The following is a 22,572-nucleotide window of genomic DNA, read 5'->3' as shown; positions in this document are numbered from 1 at the left end:
TGTTCATCTACCAATTCTTCAACACACCATCTATCTAACTCTTATTATCTATCTTGTATAATGATTTTTAGAGAGACAGAGAGAGAGAGAGAGAGAGAGAGAGAGAGAGAGAGAGAATCTATTAGTACATATACACATGCACATCTAATGATCTAATGTCTGGTAGGTAAGGAGCACCTGGAATGAGTTGAAGAGCATCTCGTAGTGCATCTGTATTTGCCAGGGTATTCCAGTGACCTCTGTGTATGGCATGGCCATGAAAATGATGTAATGCACTCCAAACAGTGGCATCAGTACCAGAGTGGACTTCAGTAGCTTTCTGTCAGACACAAAGAGCACAGAATAACACTTTGAAATGAACCATTCACTACTGATGGCATAAGTACAGCTTGTTTCTACTGCCTGTTTTAACAAAAGACTCGTTCAAAAGAAAGCTTAGCTCTGTGTGTGTTTGGGGACTCTGACATATTGAGACAGAAGATGACTGTACCTGTACTGTTGTCTGGTGTCACATCTGCCAGCGTTTGTCTCTCTCAGCTTTGTTGCCAAAACTCTTATGATGTTTAAAAACAATATGAAATTTACCTACAACATATGAAAAAAAAAAGAAAGAAAAAAAAAAAGAAAGGTTTGGTTGGTGATCCTTGGTATGTTTAATCCTGCATGGCAGCTACCCACAGTGTCACAGGTTGTGGGTTCACAGCCTAATGTGAGGTCTAAATAACATGTCTGCACATGTAGCTCTTTACAGACTAGTACTGCAGCGTGCATGAGCAAACCAAGAACCCCCCCTCCCCTCCCTCCACACACACACACACACACACACACACACACACACACACACACACACCCCATCCCCCCTGACTCAAGCCCATCCAACTTCCAAGAGCATTCTTGAAAAAAACGACATCAGTTTTGCACACACACAAAAGAAGAAAGACAAGAAAGAAAAAAAAAAAACACCGATACAGAGCAAGTCCAATTTCAGAGAAGACAAATTTGCTTGTTGAACTTGAGAACAGCAAAAACGTTCACTCTTTTTTTATTATTATTATTACAGTCATATTTCTCTTTCTTTGTTCTTCTTGGAAGAAAAGAGCTAATAAATGAAAAGGAGATTTCTGTGAGATAGTCAGTTTTGGATGTAGGGACTCACCACGATGGCTATGAGTATGGGTATCTGCACTATCCATTTTAGACTGCCGGCGCTCAAATCCCAACACCTGCGAGAAAAGAAAGCGGCTATTTATCATCCCTACAAAGGCCGAAAACTTATCTTCACATATACACTCTATTCATGGGCTCATCATTATTTATTAGAGCGGTTCTGCTGCACTGAATGCTGGGAGATGACTCATATCTAAGTTTCTAATTTTCTATTTTCCCTTTTTTTTCCTCCCTCCTTCAGTATATTTCTCTTAAAAAATGTTTTAACTAGAACATATTCTTAGTGTGTGTAAAACACATATGGTGCCCATTTTTAAAACGTCAGTTTTTCTGAATGCCTTATACAACTTTCTTAGGTCTTTCAGGCAAGTAAATAATTTGTCTCTTTGGCACAGCCCTTTAAAATGACTGGAATTAGACAGACGCTGAAATGCACTCGTATTTGTTTTCATTAGGAACTATACAAAAGTTGTAAGGTTCAACAATGTTCCACCTGAAAATGCTGGAATTGCAAACTGCTCAATTCCAAAAGGGCAGGCTTTTTTTTTTTGTTCTCCAAAAACATTTGCCTGGCCAACATTCTGTATTCAAAATCCATTTTCCTCCCTTTATGCTGCTGTGTGGTACCATCTCCACACAGGTGATAGGTCAAGGACTTACTCTGTGTCTGCTAGTGTTGCTCTCACGCTGGCCCAAACCGTCACAAACATAGCTGGTACCCCTGTAATGAAACACTTGCAATCAAACTCTGTATTCAAGCATGTCTCTTCAACAAAAGACTGCGCGTCTGAATAAACATGAACCCTGGCCGATATTCAGTGTTGCCATCTTAGACCAGTAGTGCGTCTTCCCACCCGTTACCATGACATAACCATCATTCTTACATCAGTGCTTCCTGATTGTCATTGATCTCGCAAAACTAATAATAGTGCAAACACAATAACTACTAAATGTACTCTCATGAGGGGCAGCTGAGAAAGACCATCTTGTTGTGTAAGAGATTTCTTCATGATTTACACATAGTTGTGTCAATATGCATGTGTTTGTATGTGTGTGTATATTTATGTGTGTGTGTGTGTGTGTGTGTGTGTGTGCGTGTGTGCGCTGTCATTTTGAGCAGTCATTGAGATGGGTTGGTAACACAGCATCCACATTGTATGCGCTGTGCATTTGCAAGACTTACACACAGTGTGTACAATGCAGGAGCCATGGAACCCAGAGATTCCGTTCCATTATTTCAAACTGGTTGGCCACTTCCACATGCCTTCCTCCTCTAACTAGCAATGACTTAGGAAACTGCCAACAGCGCTCTCCTGAGATAGCAAATTACACAGCACTGAAATTTAATCCACTCTCCATCACTGAAGTTCCTTTTAAAGTCGAAACTCCATATAGTACGACCTGTGTATTGGTTCTTTTTGGTGTCTTGAGAGTGGATGTGGTAGGTGAGAGTTCAATCAAATCCCATTGCTTCAGGGAGGGGGCTCACACTCTCCAACAACGCTTAAAAACGAGTCCATCATGCAACAAGAATTTTTTTTCAGTACCATGAAGGTTTTGAAAGCTCTGAACTGAACTTTGTCTGACCATTCTTCACTGATGTGAGATTTATTGAAGAGAAAGGAGGAGAACTTTGGTACTTGACCTGATTCGCTGTAACCAGAGAGTGATTCTTCTGTGCGTGTGTGTGTGTAAGTGCTGTTATGGAGTAGTATATACTGTATACAGCAGTAGCTGGTTAACATTTCAATGAGATCTTACTCATTATATTTTGAGGACTCTGCCATTTTCCATATGTGCTGATGCTGTTTTTTTGATCTTCGTGTTTTGATTTAGAGTCTGGCTTCTCAAGCAGACACATATAAAAATAGAGTCAGTGCCAGACAGACTTCTGCGTCCTACTGAAAAGCCATCAAGAGATCTTTTGTTATCTGCGGCAAAATAAGTAGTTCTTTTTTCTCCCCCTCCATCAATAAATTGACATGAGGAGAGCACACTGATCATGGCCGTGATAAAACCCACTGCAAACAGAAACTAACGATGCCACTTTAGACTGTCACACATCAGACATAACGGAGAGCTTTGTGTGGCGAGATCGATGGAAAGTCCAGAGAAACTCAGAAAAGTCCCATTTAATGGTAAACTGTGTGTGTGTGTGATTCAAAACACCTCCCCTCCCCCCAGTACCCCTGCACGCAGAAACGAAAAAGATCATGATGGACTGAAAGAGGGAATCACTTGGGTTGATAAGTGGATGAATGTACCTCCACTTCAAAAGGCAACCTGTGATAACTGACATCTGAGTTCCATCCTTATGGTTTCTGGACCAATGATATCTCAAAGGAGAGAGCCTGTCCACTGAGGTCGAACTTACCCCATCCAATCAGAGTGAACCCCCAGAGGTACTTCCTGTCTGAGAAGAAGGTCATGAAGATAAGACTGTGGAGGTACAGGCCTTCCACCAAGATCCAGTAGTAGTTTGTGGCCAGGAAATACAAGAAAAGAGTGACTGCCACCTTACACCCAATCTAAGTAAACAAAAAAAAGAAAGGGAAAACCCATTAATTTTTCTACATGACAGCCCCCTTCTACTAACCTGCAATTAGCTCTTAATAGTCGAAAATATACTTTCAGAGTAATCAATGCATTTGCCACTTCATTTCATAATAGGAACCACCTCAATGAAACAAACACAGAAAATCAGTAGGAGTAATTTACCTGTGATTTGTCACTAAACACGCTATTGAGTGAGAAAGCAATCATATTCCTGCCTGATTAAATACACAATACAATTCCAAATAAATTAGATAGTCATTTTATCCATCTAATTACTCATGTCAATGAATTTTTAAATCCCCCCCTCACTCAAAAAAAAAAAAAAAAAGCACCATGTGATTTCCTGCGCACACAGTCTTTCATAAAGAACAGTGTATTGCCTTTCAGCATAAGATCCATTAGGCATGCATGCCTAACAGCACCCCAGCACCATGACTGCACTGCACAGACAGCCATTAGGCATTACATTATGATCCACTTTTTGAGTCACTATCCTAATTTCCCTGGGGGTGTATGTGCTTTAATTGCACTCATTTAGCCGGTCCAGAAATGTCACAATACACTTTAATGAGCAAAGTCATTATTCTAAAAAGCACAAAGCTGGCTAATTTTCAAAAGGTACAAGGGAAGGCACATCTGACACGTCTCCGTGGCATTTGTCCCTCACTTCTGTGCTCGTGTTAATTCTCAACGCTGTTCTTATTCAGCGAGGAGGAACACTGGGGACTTGGGTATGCAAATATAAACTGCTTATAAAAGTTGATTTAAAAAAGCGGGAGCTATCTGTTACACCTCCCCTCCTCCGATAATCAAGGTTTAGAAGGTTGAGAAAGCCCTTGGGAGGAAGAACCTTTATATTCTTTTGTTCTCTTAAACTGATTTGTTCTCTCTCTCTCTCTCACACACACACACACACACACACACACACACACACACACACACCCTCCTAGACACATGCATTGTTCAGACAGTAGAAAAAAAAAAGAATTAGGAAAATCTAGAGGAACTGAGTGTACTGTGTTTACTGATGTGTCAGTGTGTATGGACTGTGCCTGGTTAAAAAGTAAAAAAAAAAGTATCGATTCCCTTCATACCGCCCTCATAAAAGGACTGCTTAAATTCTTCTAATGGTGAATAGCTCTTCTTAAGGATCACTGAGGACAAGCCAAGGATCTGTTCATCATTTAATCTGAGTCTGTTTAACACATAGGCTCAGTGTTTATTGTACTTACAAACTGGGCTTTGTTGGCTGTAGGAGCTTCTGTAATGGATTTGAGGTCTTCCACAGTGACCCGTTCCATCTCCTCCAGAGCTGCCCCTGAGTACAACACCATGTCCTTCACAAAAATACTGATTGCTCTTAGCATGAAGGACACAAACAGGTGCATGTGAATGTAATTCCTGGTGCAATGCAATCGCCTAAAGAGACAGAAGGGGGGGGGGGGGGGAGTGAGTGTTTACAACAGATACCAATACATCAATGAAAGTGTGACACATATTTACTTTATAGAAAAAAAACAAAAACTAAAAAAAACAATGTGAGATCACATTTTTCTCATAATAAACATGTAATGGCAGAAAAACTGCATCTCGTAATGTGTCGTAATTGAGTTTCTGTGTGCCTTTCACCGTGGAAAGGCAATGAAAAGATTTATAAACAACCAAGCCAAATTTCATTAATCAAGCCAAAAGCTTCCTTCAAACTTAGTTTGGAAATGACATTTCCTCTTCCCGAATTCATAACAATAGGTGAAATAATCCGGGTCGAGGTAGGTTGTGTTTGGCTCAGGGGAAGTGTGTGTGTGAGTGTGTGAGAAGGGAGGGGGCAAAGGAGGTGCTGTGGTCTTTTTCACACTCGTGCGTTCGGAGCTGAAGAACAATTCGTGTCCTAATTAGAGCCAGATGAGCTCCTCGCGCTGACTGCAACACATTCTTCGGATTTAAGGGGCTCAGGAAGAAAAAAGAAGGACAAATATTGAAACGCAGGGCTAAAAAGTAAAGCTATAAAAACTCCAATTGCAGGCATGTGTCGGCCAGATCCCAGGGCGGGGCTGCGTCTCCCAGGCGAGCAGTGCCGAGAGAGAGAGAGAGAGAGAGAGAGAAAGACAGAGAGAGAGAGCGAGAAAGACAGAGAGAGAGAACTATTATCATGCGAACCGTAGAGTAAAATCTCCTGATCTCTGAGACGCTTTGATTCCTTCTTTCACTGTCATTTACTTTGCCCCTCTCCATAAACATGAAAATACTATGCATATACTACGCCGAGGAGATGCCAGCAAACGGGTGCTATCTGGGTTAATTTGTGATTCTGATCTCAGATCAGTTGTTTGTTGTCTTGGTCCTGGGTTGGATGATTTACGCTGAATCGCTCATAGTAAGAGGAATCCCACAAGTTCAGACTCCGAAACACAGTTGGTGTGTAAGAGTCGAGTGTCAGCAGCGACGGTAACAAATGTAGCATTTTTACAATCCATAACATAAGTGAGCCTATTAGGCCAATAGTTAATCCAGCAACTTTTTGGTTTTTTTAATCTTCTCGTCTTGTTTCTCAAAGGGAAATTCAATCTGCTACAACAATGCCACTGAGTTTCTGAGAGATAAATAAATTTTAGATAAATTTTGTCATGATGTGAACGACTGAACGCTCATTTACGAGCTGAGCAAGATCCATGTAGTATTGAACTGATGCATCGCAAAACAAAAGTGGTACTTATTCTGCTTGGCCTGAAAACAAACAAACAAACAGAAGTACATGGACAGCTTCCGTTGTTGCTTGCATGCTTGCTCCATTTCAGAAAGAAAAATTACTGAAAAATTACAGTTATTCAAATTTTTGCTGTTCTTCTCAAATTTTTTTTTTTTTTTAATTATGATTATGTGAACAAATTTTATCACAGCATAAATCACTAAATGCACCATTCAGCTCACTGCAGCATTCCTGCAGTAGCCCCCAGAGGACTGAGTGAATAGTGTGCTAATCACTTTCCCCTTCCTCTCTTCTTCTAGTAGGTGAGGAGGTAAGGATGCTTGTGAAGTCTTTTCCCTGGCACTCTCTCATTAGTTTGACAGGTATTTGACTTGTTTCTCTGTTGGGGGACTATTGATTTGGAGGTTTTTGTGGGAGAGAACTAATCTGTGTACGGTTGTGTTCCTCTGGGCCATGAGAAACACTGCCGCTAATGTGCTAAGTCCCAAAGCTTCCCCCCTTCTGCTAACATCTCTGAACCGGCCCAGCTCAGTCCATGCGATTGACACTCCCGGTGTAAGGAACAGCTTAAGTGCCATGGAAAGCCTATTGGAACGTCAGCCGGAGCCGACAGGAGGTCCTATTAAAGTCATTTTCCCGCCTGCATGGTTCTTGGTGCCAAACGAGGGGCCACCTCAATACACCAGCGGTGCAGTTTGCTGGAAGCAAATCAAAGTGGCGTATGGCACATGTCAACGGCTCGTTTTTAGCACGTCCCTCACCTTTATTTAAACAAGCCACTTGAATAAACAGCCAAAACACACTCTATGCATTAATTAGCTGTAAAAATGAAACTATTGAAGGCTTGCGTTAAATATCATGTAATCATGAGGGCTGTATATGTAGGCTCTGCAGTTAAACAGGGTCCCTTGAGAATACACGGTAAAAACAATTATTTGATCAGTTATATATATATATATATATATATATAACTACTGTTTGCACTAGTTACATACATTCACACGAAAGGATAAAAGGTTAATGCATATATAGAAAACTTCCAAATTTCCAAGACTTCCAAACAAGGGTCCTCTGTCATGAAAGCTTCTTCCCTTTGTGTTGTTTTTATATATCCACATATTTTCATCTTGACATTCATTTTTCCTCATCCAAATCTACAGAACTATTTTTTCAACAAACAAAACCACATCAACCAAACTGCTAAGACACATTGTTTCCACTAAATTTGGTTTTTGTCTATAAAATACAAATAAATGTATGCTTTTCATCTATTGCCAATTTATTGCTCTTTTAAACTTTCAATACAAGTGGGTCTACAGTGGAAACTTCCAGGATTACTCAATATTTCCATTTCAAGCAGTCCGCAAACCAGAATTAGCTTCATGTCTAAATGTAAACTGCCTCCCACATAAATATGCTAAAAAGAGCAATGACGGTAGCCAGTTGTATGGATGTTTGTAGTGTTCTGTGATCGATAACAATGAAAGAAGGCGAACAAACACATCAACCAATGACAATATTACAATCCGGCCTGAGGACGGTGGGTGGAGAAAGCAGATCTCATCAAAGCAAAAGGATATTTATAGAAGTAAGGGATATTTCTAGCTAAAATGAATTAGCACAACTTACTTTAATATTTCAGCTTACTGTAAACTGAATGTGTATTTATGCATAATTTCTTGAATAATATATTCTTAGCAATGAGCTATATTGCTTCAAAATAAGCATCCCTCCAACATTTGACAACATTTCCATTTAGCCGCCAGCTTCTCTCTCTCTCTTTTTTTTTTTTTTTTCCCCCCAAATGGAGCAGGCCTGGCAAACAACCAAGCAGTAAAAGCTGTTGTTTGCTCAAGTGTATGGTACTACTATGTGTGTGTTTTCCCCCCTCTCCTTTAATATTTTACAAGATCAAATGATATGACATATCTCATGTGACAAAGTAATGGAAGCCTTCAGCATCTCAGTGGTTTCTCTAAATCCTTGAAAACGACCACAGTGAGAATTCCTGTAAGGAATGCAATGCCTTTTTCTTACTCACCGGAAGTAGCCCAGGATAACCACGGCGACCATCAGGGATCCCAGTGATATGGAATAGCCCACGGTGTAGATGAGATAGAGACGATCAAACACCTCCTGTTGGTGAGGAGAAGAGTGCTTCAGAGGAGGTGCAGGCTGGCTAATGACAAAAGCCTCTGAGTGTATAAATTCTCCTCCTTTGGGGTCATGGAGTTTGTAATGGATGTTTTGGGACTGGATGTACAGTACACTCCTCTGGGCTGATTCATTTCTCCCATGTTCCCCTCATAAAACAATTAGATACATGTATAATGATGGAATAAAGCGGGAGGCCTGAACAACCATTTGTACGTTTCCCCCCATATACTACATTTTATAAGATTTGCCAGCACGCACACACACACAATCAATTAGTTTCAGTAGATTTTTTTTTGTAGCTATTTTCATTCTTTCCTATTTTGCTGCCCCACTCATTCTTTCAGTGTACAACCACGATGTACAAAAATGTTCCTCTAGACCTTAAACTGATGGGCAATGCTATCAACTGTGATTCCTGACAGTTTGTGGTGTTGTTACCGTAGCATTTTTCCCCTCTCCCTGTTTGACAGATAAAACAGTATCATAGTAGTACGTATAGCGCGACCCAACCTCCAAACGCAAATAGTTACAAAACTGGCAGTAATATGGTTCCCATCCAAAGAGACTGGGTTACAAAGGGCCTACATTAAATGGACTTTTCACCCGCTAAAAGAGCCAATATCTAAGCAGATTTCATTAGCATTTGGAATCTGTGCTTTCGACGTGGATTTCCGACTTCTACTGGACCGTTTGTTTGGATAGCAAGCTGACACCGAGTGACTACGGCAGACTCCTATAGCCGTCAGTTTCGAACAAAAACATTTGGTCTCGAGAGATGGGGGCAGACAAACTGTGGAACAGAATGCTGCGGTACTCCAAACTGAGACTGCTAGAGTCTACAAACAGCCAAAGTGCACTCTGCATGCTGACCACGCTAACCATGCTAGTTGGATCAATGCTCTTCATTAGACGAGGGCAAAGCCGGGGCTGCTGAAACCAGAGCTTTTCAGGGCTGTTATCATTTAGCGTGTGGAGTAGAGGCCAAACTGTGGTCTGTGTTCTTGTGTGGTGCTGTGATTGCACTGTAAAGCATTTCATTTATGTGCATGAATTTTTCATTAAATGCGGCAATAGCTCTTGGGAAGCGCGTAAATGTAAACATGGAAGACGCAAACAGGCCAGGCCTCAAAATCTGGACTCGTTTCAACCGCCAAATTACAATTTTAAGCATTTCAATAAGATGAGAGCCTTCTAAAATTGCTAATTCATAAATTGCTAATGTCGATGAAACTGAGAACTAAAATTGAATGTTTACATGCACTTAGAGCTACAAACGTAACCAAAATTGTTATGAAACACAAGGCAGAGGGGGAAAAAAAAGCTTTTTTGCATCTAAGAGACCCTCACTTACCACAAATAATTTGAATATTTTTTTAGGTAAAAAAGTGGTCTCCATTTTTTGACTGCAATGATGCACATTCATTCCATTTTTTTTGTCCTGAAATCCATAGCTCAATGCAAGTTTGGGAATAAATGGAGTGGCTTTTAAAATGGCCTGAGATGATCTTAACCCCAACTATAAACTTCAAAAAAGAAAAAAAAGGAAAAGAAAACAGCAAAGTGATGGCTTTGTTTGTGCATATGGTGCTTGAATGCTAATGCTGGCCATTGTGATGCCATCTACGTTAACATAACTTCACTGAAGACTTGCCAATAAGTAAGTTCTACTGGCAGCTAAGTTCTATCAACGCAGCTTGTGTCACATATTTAATGACTAACAGGTGACCGTCCGAATTAAGGGTGGATCTATAAAGTTTGTGCTATAATGGTTTCATCTCTCCAGAAAAAAAAGAAAGAGAAGAAAAATAGAAAGAAAGAAAAAAAAAAGATTAATAGGCGTTTGTGGTCAAAATAGTTTGCTTATTTGTAATACAAAAGGATAAAGAAAGGCGTCTGCAGTGGTTAATATGTCACAATTAAAGACAATTATAGAAAGAGATTCTATGATCTGCACTTGGCTATGACCCGAGTTTTACTCTCAATACACATTGCATTGAGTGTAGGGCACAGAGTGTTGGGTGTGTGCAATGGATTCTGGGACCTGAACAAACTAATGATTTGCTGTCAACTGTTTTTTCATTTGAATTTTGAACTGGTCAGTAATGTTTCATTGGTACCTCAAATGAACTGATTATGACTCAAAATTCATTGGAAGTTAAATTCAGATATAGACAGACTGACTTAAAGGCCAACAAACAATGCACTGAACTGACTGCACTAAACCACTGACTTTAAAAGAAGGTCAAACGGTGCTCTGTCTGGGCACACTCGTTCATAACAGGCACTGGCAGATTCTGCCTATGATACTCCAAAAGCACTATTTATCTGTTATTTTACTCAAGGACTTAAAACCTATGTATAGCTTTGTTTTTATCTGAAAAGTACCAGGAACACCTTGGGCAAAATTCATGATTATTAATCAAGCACATCTCTTGGGATTAACACCCTGTCCTCTTTTGGTGTTTTACGTATTTCAGACAATGATATTTAGTCACACTGATAAGAGACCCAGCTAAGACTGTGGAGTTGTTGTGCGTAGATATGCCTGAGTATCTTACCCTCTCTTGATTCTGGTTGTAGTGACTGAGGAACTTTGCACATTCGCTGTAATTGGCCCATGTCTTGTTGTTGCTTGACACCAGCTCCCAGGTTCCATTCATGTCACAGCGCCGATATGCATATCCTGAACACAGAAGCCACCTCATCATTCATGTATTACTCCACAGAAAAGAGAGAGAGAGAGAGAGAGAGAGAGAGAGAGAGAAAAGATAGGAACACATGGTGGTAGATACTGGACCATACCTTGTTCACATGATACATGAAAATGTGGTCTAATATCTGCCAAATCTCTGTGTGATGAAAAAACGCAGTCATCGTTGAAATTCAGTCATAATTTGCCACAACAATTTGTATATAAAGACACTGCTGTAAAATCTAATGAATGTTCTGGCCAGTTTGGGGGATGGGGGTGTTTGGTTTCAATAGGGTTGTATTATACTTTGAATGAATGGTTTAATTTCCAGTCTTGTAGTGAAGCTGCCTTGCAAATCAATTGCTCATGTTGTGATAAAAGCGTCTTAATATGTGACACACAGGTGGACAAAGGAGAGATACTGGGTGGATCGGTGTATTGATGTATGGCTGACTTGGCCCTGATGACAGTGGCTGTCAGCAAACAAATTAACCAGCAAGTCTACACTTTCCAACCAAAGCAAAATACACTCAAGATAACAACAAAAAAAAACCCTCAGCGATGGCAACCCTTCAAAAACCCTCTGTTGGATTTTAAGGCGTTTTAATAAATTCTGGAATTCTGGATCTGGATCTGGATTTAAGAAAGCATCTCCATTTAAAGGCAGATGTCAGCGGTATGAGTCATAAAACACGGCATGGTCCATCAATTATTCAATTTAAACTGTGTAGAAGTCACATGTCATTTTTTTTTTTACATCATTAACAGACCAGAACAAACCTCATAGAACTGACAGATCATTGGAAACAATAATACACCTAAAAACCTCCATCTAGATACGAGTTTCCACATGACACCTGGACTCAATTTTCACTCTCCAATGCGTCTGACAATGGAGATAAAGAGATTTGAAGAAAACATCAGCTCAATGTGCGTGGGCGGCAGCAGTATGAGCACGACCTGGGGCCAAACCCGAGGGACCTGTCTGTCGCTGTCTTTTGGTTATGTACACTCCTCTGCAAGCAATTCGGTTTAGAGCTGTTACCAACAAATGACCAACTGTCCTAAATAAACTGAGCCACACTGACTTCCTGCAACCTGTATCAAAGCTCATTTAACAACAAGCTGCAATTACAAGACTCAGTGAAGTGTGATGTGTACAAGCTCTCTAAGGACACTGGAGGTTTTCACTTGAGTTAGCTCCTTGAAACCGTGATAGAACCAAAAACATGCAAAAGGACTGATGATGTTATCATTTTTTTAGTATGTGGAACACATCAGTGAAAAGAAAAAAATTCCTTTTTCCTTTTTTTTTTTTTTAAGACAACAGAACACATGGGAGGTTTTAAGAGTGTTACTCAGTGAGTTACACCAGCATTTCTGGAGCTAAACACTCAAATAGTTCAAAAGTCTACACCTTATTGTAAGAGTTCCATCAAACACTTTTGACTGGATGAATAATTTGATGACATTCCAGGCTTGATGAGTGGATGAGATGCCTCAGACAGTGTAGTGGTAAACTGGGACTGAGACAGTGCTTACTCCCTTGTCTCCTCAGGACACAACCAGGAAACACTTTAAGACTTAAAAGACTTCTGGGTACTGTGCTGGAAATCATCAAAGAACTATGTGGCTAAAATCCACAAAGTGGCAACGCTGGTTTATTCAGATTAATGGCTTGTGTTGAGGGTGGCGTCACTTTGTGGATTTAAGTTCATTTTTTGTGTGTGTGTGTGTGTGTGTGTGTGTGTGTGTGTGTGAAGGAACTGAGGCATATGGACTCTCTCATGGTTTTAATGTGTGGGGTATGGGATATTTTTAGGCAAGCCTTTTTTGGAATTTGAGCAAGTTATATCCACACGCGTGCAAGAATCAAAAACTACAATGGAAGAATAAAAGAAATTCTCACACACTATGGAAATTTAGGAAGCGATCCAATGTTGAAGGGAAGGTTACAAAAATATATGTCATTTATTCTCAGTGGAAAAGCATAGAAGTGCACAGAGAACAAAAATAGCAAGCATTTCTTGTCAATGGACCATCAGTGGAGAGAGTCAGCACCAACACCTGGCTTCTCTAAACAGATAATTAGGAGACTAACACAATCCAGATATATAAACATAACAGATTAACAGCGTAGGGACACGTTAAATAGATCAACACTGAGAGAGTAGAGAATGCCTAGTTTATCATTTGTTAAGCAGGTAAACAGAAATTTTAAATTAACAACAACAAAAGCAAAGTGTTGCAGAGCAGCACATACTCAATCTAAATTACAGAATTTTACTGAATACTTTTATTTTTAAATATCTGTTTTTATTTCTAATGATCAGAAATCTATAATTCACATAGCAAAATGAATACTTCATTCACAAAAAGCATTTCAATGATAAATCTTCATTTGTGGACAAACGTAGAGAGCTTGCAGATACAAACAAGCCATCTACACTGAGCCTGTAGCAGGCTAAGATGTGATCTATCTGACCAGCTCTGTGTGAGCATCCTTTTGTGTTGGATGGCACAAAAATGTCATGGAGTAGCCAAGGTGACTGGCCTCTGAAAAACAACCAGCAATAAGCCACTTCTGACCATTACTCCTACAGGCACATCTGTGTTCAATGACAAAAAATGTGGGTATGCCTGTTAGTTTTTCCACAGTGCTGTTTACTGTCTGGACAAAATGGAAGATACTGGACACTGTTAGAATAATAACTGGCAACTTGCTGAAGAACCACTGAAATCGTAGGTTCTGTCAGTGCTGTTCCTGCATGCGGCATTCGTCCTGCGGGGGCAGAAGCCAGTCACCTACGTGATTTCTGACCCATACCATTCCTGTGCCCAAGGACACATGTCCTCCCCCATAATGCAGTTCCTGAAATTCCTTGCTCAGTAGTGCTAGTGGAGAGCATGGTCAGCAAAAACATTTTAAAAAAGTGGACCAGTGCACCAGGGCTTCATGATAGCAGCTTTGATCTGTTTTTACTTAAGGGAGAGTAGGTAGTGGTACAAGAACGGGATTTATTTATTTTATTTACTTGCTCTTTTTGTCCTTCTAAAAGAGACCATGTCAATGTTAAATATCCTGTTGAGGGCATCAATAACCTAGCCTGCATCAGGCTTACAGCCCTCAGGATTAAAGCCTGTTTCACTCATGCAGATCCATTTAACTTTCAATAACTACCTGTGTGGAGAAAAGACCCTATTTGAGATAAGCAGGATGAGAACCAGAGGCAGGAAGGATACTATTCTTATCTGTAGACCTAGCAAGGCGAGAGAGAGAGAGAGAGAGACAGACAGACATGTGAAAACGGGTATCCATGAAGGAAATCTGACTAGTTTGAGCTTTGAATTTTAATGGAGTGAGCCATACTACTGTTGAAGTCCATGAAAAGCCACACATGGTCTGAAGAGAAAATGGAACCTGTGACAGCCTCTCCAGGACAGAAATCAGGCCTAACACAACAGCAGCGGAAGGAGAGTGTTCTTTTCTCCTTTTTTTCCACAAAAGATCTGAAAAGCCATCCAGGGTTTTGTCATCAGGCACATCTCTGAAGACAGACGCAGCATCATGGAGTGATTAAGAATATCTCTGAATGGCAGAGTTATCAATCTGTACCTCTGAAAAGCTGTTTTTATAAAATCTCATTCATAGACAAAGGCAGTTGTATGGACATAAGTTGCACAATGAGATCAACATGCGAGGTCTCACTGTAGGGCAGAATGGGAAGATTTATGTAAACACACGTAAGATCAGGACTAAGTATTTCAGTTCACACTTAAGATAGATAACCCACAGCCAAATGCATGGTGAAGAACTGCACATTTTTCTTTTTTTTCTTTTCTTTTTTTTTTAACATGGTATGAGGATCTCTGTCAAATTCAAGTGACAGGTTACATCTGAGAATGGAAAGATGATTTCATTATTGCTGTCACATCCACTCCCTCCTTTGTCCATAGGTGTCTGTTTTTATTCAAATATTGTCAAAACGTAAAATTTATATAAAAGCATCCTTTACTCTGTCAGGGTTGATCTATTTAACGTATCTGTGTGGTGTTTATCTGGTATGTTTATATCTGTCTGGAATGTGTTAGTCTCCTAATTATCTGTTGATAGAAGCCAGGTGTGGGTGCTGACTCTTTATGGCACCGCTCATGCTTCTTTGACATGAAACGTTTGCTGTTTTTATTCCTCGTGCACTTTTACATTTTTGCACTGAGGTGTCTTCCAAAACCAAAACATATATATTTTTCTAACCTTTGACTCAGTATTGGATCATTTCTTCAATTTACATATGCACTGCAAGTTTCGCCCTCTGTCTCATCGCTTTAGCGTCATGTGGGAGGATATAAAAAGACACCTGAAAGACCTTTTCCAGAAGGACCACTTATTTAATACACCTCTTATACCTTATCGGTGTGGCTTAGGACTGCAAAACAAAAATGACAAATCACAAAAAAAAAAAGGCAAGCAAATGGATTTTGAAATATCAGACAAAACATACAAGGTACAAACAGCTTTATAACAAACATGGAAAAGTTTTGGAAAAAAAAAAAAAAAATTTTTTTGAAGCCATCAAAAAACCAACAGCCCAAAAGAATTATTCCAGCAATGACAGGGACTGAAAAACACAAAACATGTTTACATGCAGTACCCTGTTCTGTTTTTAACCCTGTGAAGGAATTTAGAAAAACATAACTTTATCAAATTGTGTCAGGCAGCTTCTTGCCTTGGTAAGATATTAACATTAGTATACATCCTCTATGTCTAACGTCAGTGTTTGAGGTGGCTATAGATCGGGCCAACAAAGCCACTACGATTTCACACGAACGCACTGCCCTGCCCACGAGGTTCTGGAGTATGTCCAATGTGAACACTTCAGCTATGTTTTATTTTATTACATGTGGTCGTATAATCACGTCGGATGGTTGTGTTTTTACTTCTTTTTGTTATTTCCCATGACTGTGTCTGTTTTCCAAAAATTCGTTTTTCTGTCCCATGTTGTTCTCTTGCATTTGTCTGCCTTTTTTTGTGAGTTGCTGTTTGACAGTGCAAGCCTATCATACATAGTCTTTGCAGTGGTGCCAGATTTTTTGTCACCCATAGGTGAATGCTAATCAGCCTGGGCTGACGGGCCAGCGGATGGAGAGTGAGTGAGCCTTACCTTTGTGGTTGAAGTCATAGATGTATTCTGGGCAGGCGGTGGATACGGTCCTTCCAGGAGCTCCTTCGGGCCAGCACACGATTCCGTCCCACTCGGGCAAGCAGAAGCCTTCTGAGAAATCAAACGGTTATGACATTTAGCGGTGGCCAGCTCAAGCCCTGCACAGCTCTCTTCTCTCACTATAAAAATCATCCTCTTCACTTTGGCCAGCACAGAGGATGCAGGAGTTCTAACATGCTTTTGTTTCTCTGTTCACTCAGTCTATGACATTTAGTTTTCTTTCCATGCTGCGTGGACCTCATCATGGGTCTAAACCAATTTCACTGTAAAGATCAATGTCAACTTGCTCATATATAATAAATGAATCCTTCCTTTTTCAATCGAGAATAAAACCCCACAGAAATATGAAAATGAGGCATTGAAATAAAATCCTGCTACGTACACTAGTATTTTCATACTATTTTACCAAAATGTAATCATGTGTGGTCAATTAAGACAAGGCTGTCAGATTGGTGGCGATAAAACTGAAACAGCTCCTTTGTTCACATTTCATTCCAGTCTCAGGTTATTGCAGACAAACAATAACAGAACCATTTGTTTACTCCTTGAGTCATATTAGCTGCTAATCTTAAACAGTCAGCATCACAAACAAACAGGGTTTTTGAGGGTGTAATAACGGCAGCTGGCTTTCTTTCTCATCCCAGTGGTGCGCTTTTTTTTTTTTTTTTTTTAATTCCCCGTCATCTTGCACCTGCTGAGCAGAAGAAGATGGCTGTGTTTAGCCCATCAACAATTCAGTGAAATCACCTTCCAGTCTCAGCGTTGGTCTGGTAATCAAAGCTCAGCTACCAGCAGCTCTGTCTCCAGTTTAAATGAGAAATGCAGCGCACGCAGCGTTCCTTCAGTGGCAGTGGAGTATACAAGCTAAACATTCAATGTATAGAGCATCTATTCTTTTTCTCCCATCTGATTTAGTATTTTTCTGATTACACCGAGTTCTTCACATACTCAAAACTCACGACTATGCATTTTTCAGGCCAGAATCAGGAAGCAACAGTGTGTTTCCTGTTTGTTAAGATGCCTGAGGTCAGTCTGGGACAGTGGAACAATGTCAGCCTAAAGCATTAAAAAAGAAAAAGCGTTCGGAATTCACCATTTCCCTTGTTTGTAACACACGCGTGTTCTTCAGAATGTAATGAGTGTGGAAATTGATATTACTAGTGAATTTATGACAACAAAACACAGCGCGATTATTCCACCGAGCATCAAGGAAATTGATGCAATTTCATCCTAACACTATAAATGATGGAAATAAAAAGCTTTGGAGACATTTATATTTTTCAAATGTTCTTGGATGTTAGCTATTCCTGAGGGTGTAGATGTGAATCCAGACCTCTGATAGGGGGGGAGAGGTGCCCCTTTCCCCACAGTGTCTTGGCAGTGCTTTGGTTTTGGGTTTTGCCTTCATTCAACATTATTGAAAGCAGCTGCCCCCAAAATCGCCACAAATAACTAGTTAAGGATAAAAACGCGACTGGGTACGCTTTGCTCCAGATCCATCATCTTTCCCGTTCCTGTAATCAAGTATTTCAAAGGCAAAAAAAATCTGAAGCGCTGACCGAACTCTCTTTATGTGCCCATTGAGTCGCTTGTCACTTTACACATCAAATTAAAGAGAGGATAGCTTTTTAAATAGGCCTCTTTACCAGGACATTTGAGCCGGCAGTCTAGCTAACTACACATTTTCTGCTTCAAAATAACAATAACCGCACGACTTGCAAAAGCTTAGGTTTCATCAGAGCTCCTACGTGTAGCGGACCACCTACGGAATCATTAGCCCCAAATTAGAATCCATACACGTGTGCTTTAAATATATCATTCCTAAACCATGAGATAGATATGAAAACGTATGATCGTATGTTGGGTGAGGTTTTGTGGAGAGTGGTTTGGGGGGCGGGGGGGGGGAGGGCGTAAGGGGCAACACGGTTAGAGATGATCTCATCTGGATTTTAATATTTATTTTTTTCCTTTCTTTTCACTCACTAACCCTTCCTCTCCCAATCGAATTGAGGATGTCAAAGCATATTATGGACCTCTCTGATACATGCACGCTTTTGTGGCAGTTCTCAGCGTTATTTTACTCTTCCCTCATATACAACACCCCTCCACCCCATCTCACCCCCCCCCAACCACACCGTTTGAGCTGTGAGCTATTTTCACACATGGCCTAGAGCCGGGCCATAACCCACATCCCCCCACTGTCCGCCCCAGCCTGAACCTCAGCATCTCTCTCAATGAGAACCTTGTTCGGCTGGAGCCATGGCAACTTTGGCCTTAACCGAGGCACAAACGCGCAATAACAACAAATAAGTGGGCTTCACAGAGCTACGCTATATCTCGCGCAAGGAGACCAGCCTTGACTTGAGGTTTGAGGCTGCCAGCTTCAGGGAAACGGACTAGAATAGCTTAAATCAACTCTGAGCTATTTGCTCATTTACATGCCACAGTGTGCAAACAATTCAAAATATCCATCACGGCTCCTACTGTTCTAATAATAGTTGGTTTAACTGCCTTTTTTTTTTCTCTTAACCTCGACTTGGACGAAAACATCAAGGGTGGTCCCACAAAAGCTTAGACAAGGCAGCGTGGTCGGCAAACCAACGCCCCCCCCCCCCCCCCCAAGACACACACACACACACACACCCTTACTCTCCCCTCCCAAAACCAGCCAAATCCAGCAACACCTCTTCTTCTCACTCAGCAAGAGGTTCATGGCCACATTTCTGCTCACCAATCCACCCCCCACACCTCAAAAATATCCTCTTTTAAGTGGCACCTCTGTGAGAAATCCACTTAATTGAGCGTGACACGGGTGTATTGTGCTCCAGTCAGTATGTCCTTGGCAGTAACCGACGGTAACATTAGACCTTAATCACTGCTTGACTAACTGCTGACTCCGCACAAGGCACAGTCGAGATTTCAACACAACCCAGTCTACACGTAGTTAGCTTATACATACAGCAAGATCACACCACATGAGATATATCAAATCTCTTCTCTGGCCTCATACACCTCAATGGGATAGATAAACAGACAGACAGACAGATAGACAGATAAATAGACAGACAGAGAGATAGACAGATAGACAGATTGCCAGATAGATAAGTAAGTTAATGATGCATGTGACTCATAATTTTGTCCTGAGTATAAAGTCCCATTTTGACTGTAAGGCTTCATTTTTATGATATATTGTGTGAAATACAGAAAACTGTAATTAAGAAGAAATACTGTTTTCCTTTGGATTAGTTTTAATGGTGAAAATCACAATCAAGCACACATGGCTGTGGGTAAGATACTCATTCATTTCCTGTGACTTGTTCTTTCTGGGAAACATGTGCAGGTTTTTGCCTGCACAAAAGCCACCCAATAACATCAACAGCGACTGATGATTAAACTTAATTCAGTTTTCCTATTTAAATGCTAAGCATTTTCATATAGTGTCAATGAAAAAAATATTCCCTTAATTACTGGGATTACTATTATTTGGTTAATTAGGGTTTATTAGGACACTGGTGAAGGCCTTTGGATATGTGGAAATACTTTGGCTTTTTAAGTGAGCCGACGACTCTCAAAGAAACATCTAAGCCCACGGTGACACCAAAAATCTCAACATATAAAAGAAAATAACAATGACGAACAACATAAGGAGACAAAGACTTCAGTTTAGAGACATCATCTAAAAAGAGCCGCATTTTCTGAAGCTGCAAATGAATTTGCGTGTTTGTTTCTTTATTAATTTTTAATTTAAAACTTGCAGAAGTTTATGTAAATTTGCCTAACTAAGCTTTTTGTCAGCAATTACCATCTTAATTCTAACTTAATGTTCGTGTTTAATTACGTTTTCTAATTTAAGTGTGTTTTACCTAACAACATTCCTTTCAGTGCACAGCTTAAACATGAATCTGAGAGAAAAGTGCCATTCAGCTGAGAATAACTTATAATAATGTGTTTAAACATATGGTAGAAAAGTCAAACAGTCCAGTTTTGCCAATTACCAAAAATATCAATTATTTGCTCCACTTGATGGATTTGGTCTCTCCTCTCTAGAGGCCCCGAAGCAATCTCAAGTGAAACTAGTCTGAAGAGATTCTCTCTCTCTCTGTTTTTCTCTCACTCTCTCTCTCAAACCCACTCTCACTCTCTCTTTCTAAGGTAAGAATGCTCAGCCTAATTTCTTCAACTGTGCTATGATCGGAAGGACGTGTGCAATCTTCCAAAAGGGGTCGGACAACAGCCACCAGAAAGAGGCACCAAACGTCATCAGGTATGCAGGTCAAGTGTGACGCACAGTCCTCCAAAACCCAAGCCCAGAGTCCAGTAGCCTGGAGCCCAGAGCCCAGAACCAAGAACCTGAGCTCTCCACCATCAGATTCGCAACCGATCAAAAGGATCCTGTCCCAAGTACGAAAAAAAAAATCCACCCCACATCACTGCAACTACAGCTGCAATAAATTCAACTGTCAGGTGACAGTGGTTGAAACATGAATTGTGGGGGGGTTTTTTTATGGCATGGTTTATAATTCAAGTCAGCTGCTTTGAAAAGATGACCTTCAAAAAAAAAAAAAAAAAAATCCTAGACCTTCAGCGAGTGTGAAACATGCAGTGACTCAAGGCACAGTGACAAAGACCGTCCTCTTTCACTGCAGGAACGTGCGATGGCACACGCCACAACAGGCTCTTATGATAGTTGACGTGATCTTCTAGACGACCGAGACGTGTCAACGGTTGACTTAGGAAAGGAAGGAGGATAAAAGGACAGTTCTTCCTTCTCTGTTCTGCAATGTTTCTTTTCTTTTTTTCCCCCCTCTCTCAGTGACACTGAAGATTTTGAGCGAATGTGACTTCTTCCACAACCCTAAACAGGAAGGAGGTTAAAACCTTTTCAGTGGTCTCTCTTTCCGTCTCCCCCTGTCTCTCTTCATCTTCTACTCATTCATTCTTTTCTCATCATCTCACCAAGTATAGAAATACCGATTATTTTAAAACAAGAAAAGACACACACACACACACGCACATACACACACACGCACGCAAATGCATGCACGCACACTCACAAACACACTCCAAAGGCCAAGAGGCCGAGGGGAATGGCTTTTTTGGGGGATAAAAGAAGAAAAACAAACAGATACCTGGAAAAAGTGCAGTGGGTGTCTCAACAGTGACATGAAAGAAATGTCAGAAGGCATTAGATATGACAGTGCTCAGGTGGGCTGACTGGACCTGTGTGTGTGTGTGAGAGAGTGAGAGAGACAAAAACAGAAAGCCTAATGTATATTCCAGAGCTCTGCCTAATGTTAGTATCCAAAAGCTCTCTGATTGAGATCCTCTGATGTGCTACAAGACAGGCCTAAGCTCCATTAACGCTCTGTGAAAAATAACAAGTCTAAAGTGCAGAGACACAAACTGCACATTTCCACCGTTTGCTGCTTTTGATCTAGGCTCAAGTTTCCCAGCTCGCTCTGCCTGGAAATAAACAAGCGTAATTGTTACGCTCATAGTTCTCTCTGTTTTGTTTAGATGGTCAAATCTTTTGCTTTAATAGCACTAAAATGAGCCACTGATGAGTGGAAAATGATACAAGAGTCTGGCCCTGACAATAACTTGATAAACATGGGTACATTTTTCAAAAATCTTGGACATAACGGAACCGAATTGCGAGTGTTGACCACAGTGAAAGGAAACTGGGGCTTTAGTTAAAAAAAAAAAAAAAAAAGAAAGAAAAGCAGAAGAAATAGAAAGAAGAGAAAAAAAAATATAGACCCTCTCATTCCTTTCTCGCAACTCAGCAATCAGTTTGGCAGATGCCTCTCAACAAATCTTTTGCATCTTTCAATGACAATTTGTCACAGTGAAGGAGACGTCTATGTTAAATGCTGGATTGTTACATACAGAAACTTTAGCTGTGATCAACAATCAAATGTATGGCTTCTGTCAAAGCAAAAAAAAGAAAACACTTACTGAATACAACACCAATCACAGTTCATATGCCGTTCAGCCTCAATCTTTAGGATAACACACATCTTCTGAAATGGATTTTTTTTCCCCTCACAGCAGGAAAATTTCAATAACAA

General features: G+C 40.4%; 1 protein-coding gene across 1 annotated transcript in view; it reads right to left on the bottom strand.

Annotated features, from left to right (window-relative positions):
- pth1r (parathyroid hormone 1 receptor) overlaps window positions 1–22,572 on the bottom strand; it is a 53,176-nt gene that overhangs the window by 1,893 nt on the left and 28,711 nt on the right. The window contains exons 3-11 of the mRNA XM_030774789.1: window positions 16,442–16,552; window positions 11,146–11,270; window positions 8,472–8,566; window positions 4,956–5,142; window positions 3,542–3,695; window positions 1,828–1,888; window positions 1,157–1,223; window positions 491–585; window positions 178–319 (exon numbers count right to left, since the gene is read on the bottom strand). Of these exons, the coding sequence (XP_030630649.1) occupies window positions 178–319; window positions 491–585; window positions 1,157–1,223; window positions 1,828–1,888; window positions 3,542–3,695; window positions 4,956–5,142; window positions 8,472–8,566; window positions 11,146–11,270; window positions 16,442–16,552 (1,037 nt within the window). The remainder of the gene's footprint in view (window positions 1–177; window positions 320–490; window positions 586–1,156; window positions 1,224–1,827; window positions 1,889–3,541; window positions 3,696–4,955; window positions 5,143–8,471; window positions 8,567–11,145; window positions 11,271–16,441; window positions 16,553–22,572) is intronic.

This window comes from Chanos chanos, chromosome 5 (genome assembly GCF_902362185.1).
Source record: "Chanos chanos chromosome 5, fChaCha1.1, whole genome shotgun sequence".
Lineage (NCBI taxonomy): Eukaryota > Metazoa > Chordata > Actinopteri > Gonorynchiformes > Chanidae > Chanos > Chanos chanos.
The sequence above is the reverse complement of the archived record's forward strand: the minus strand, read 5'-3'. Positions and strand labels throughout refer to the sequence as shown.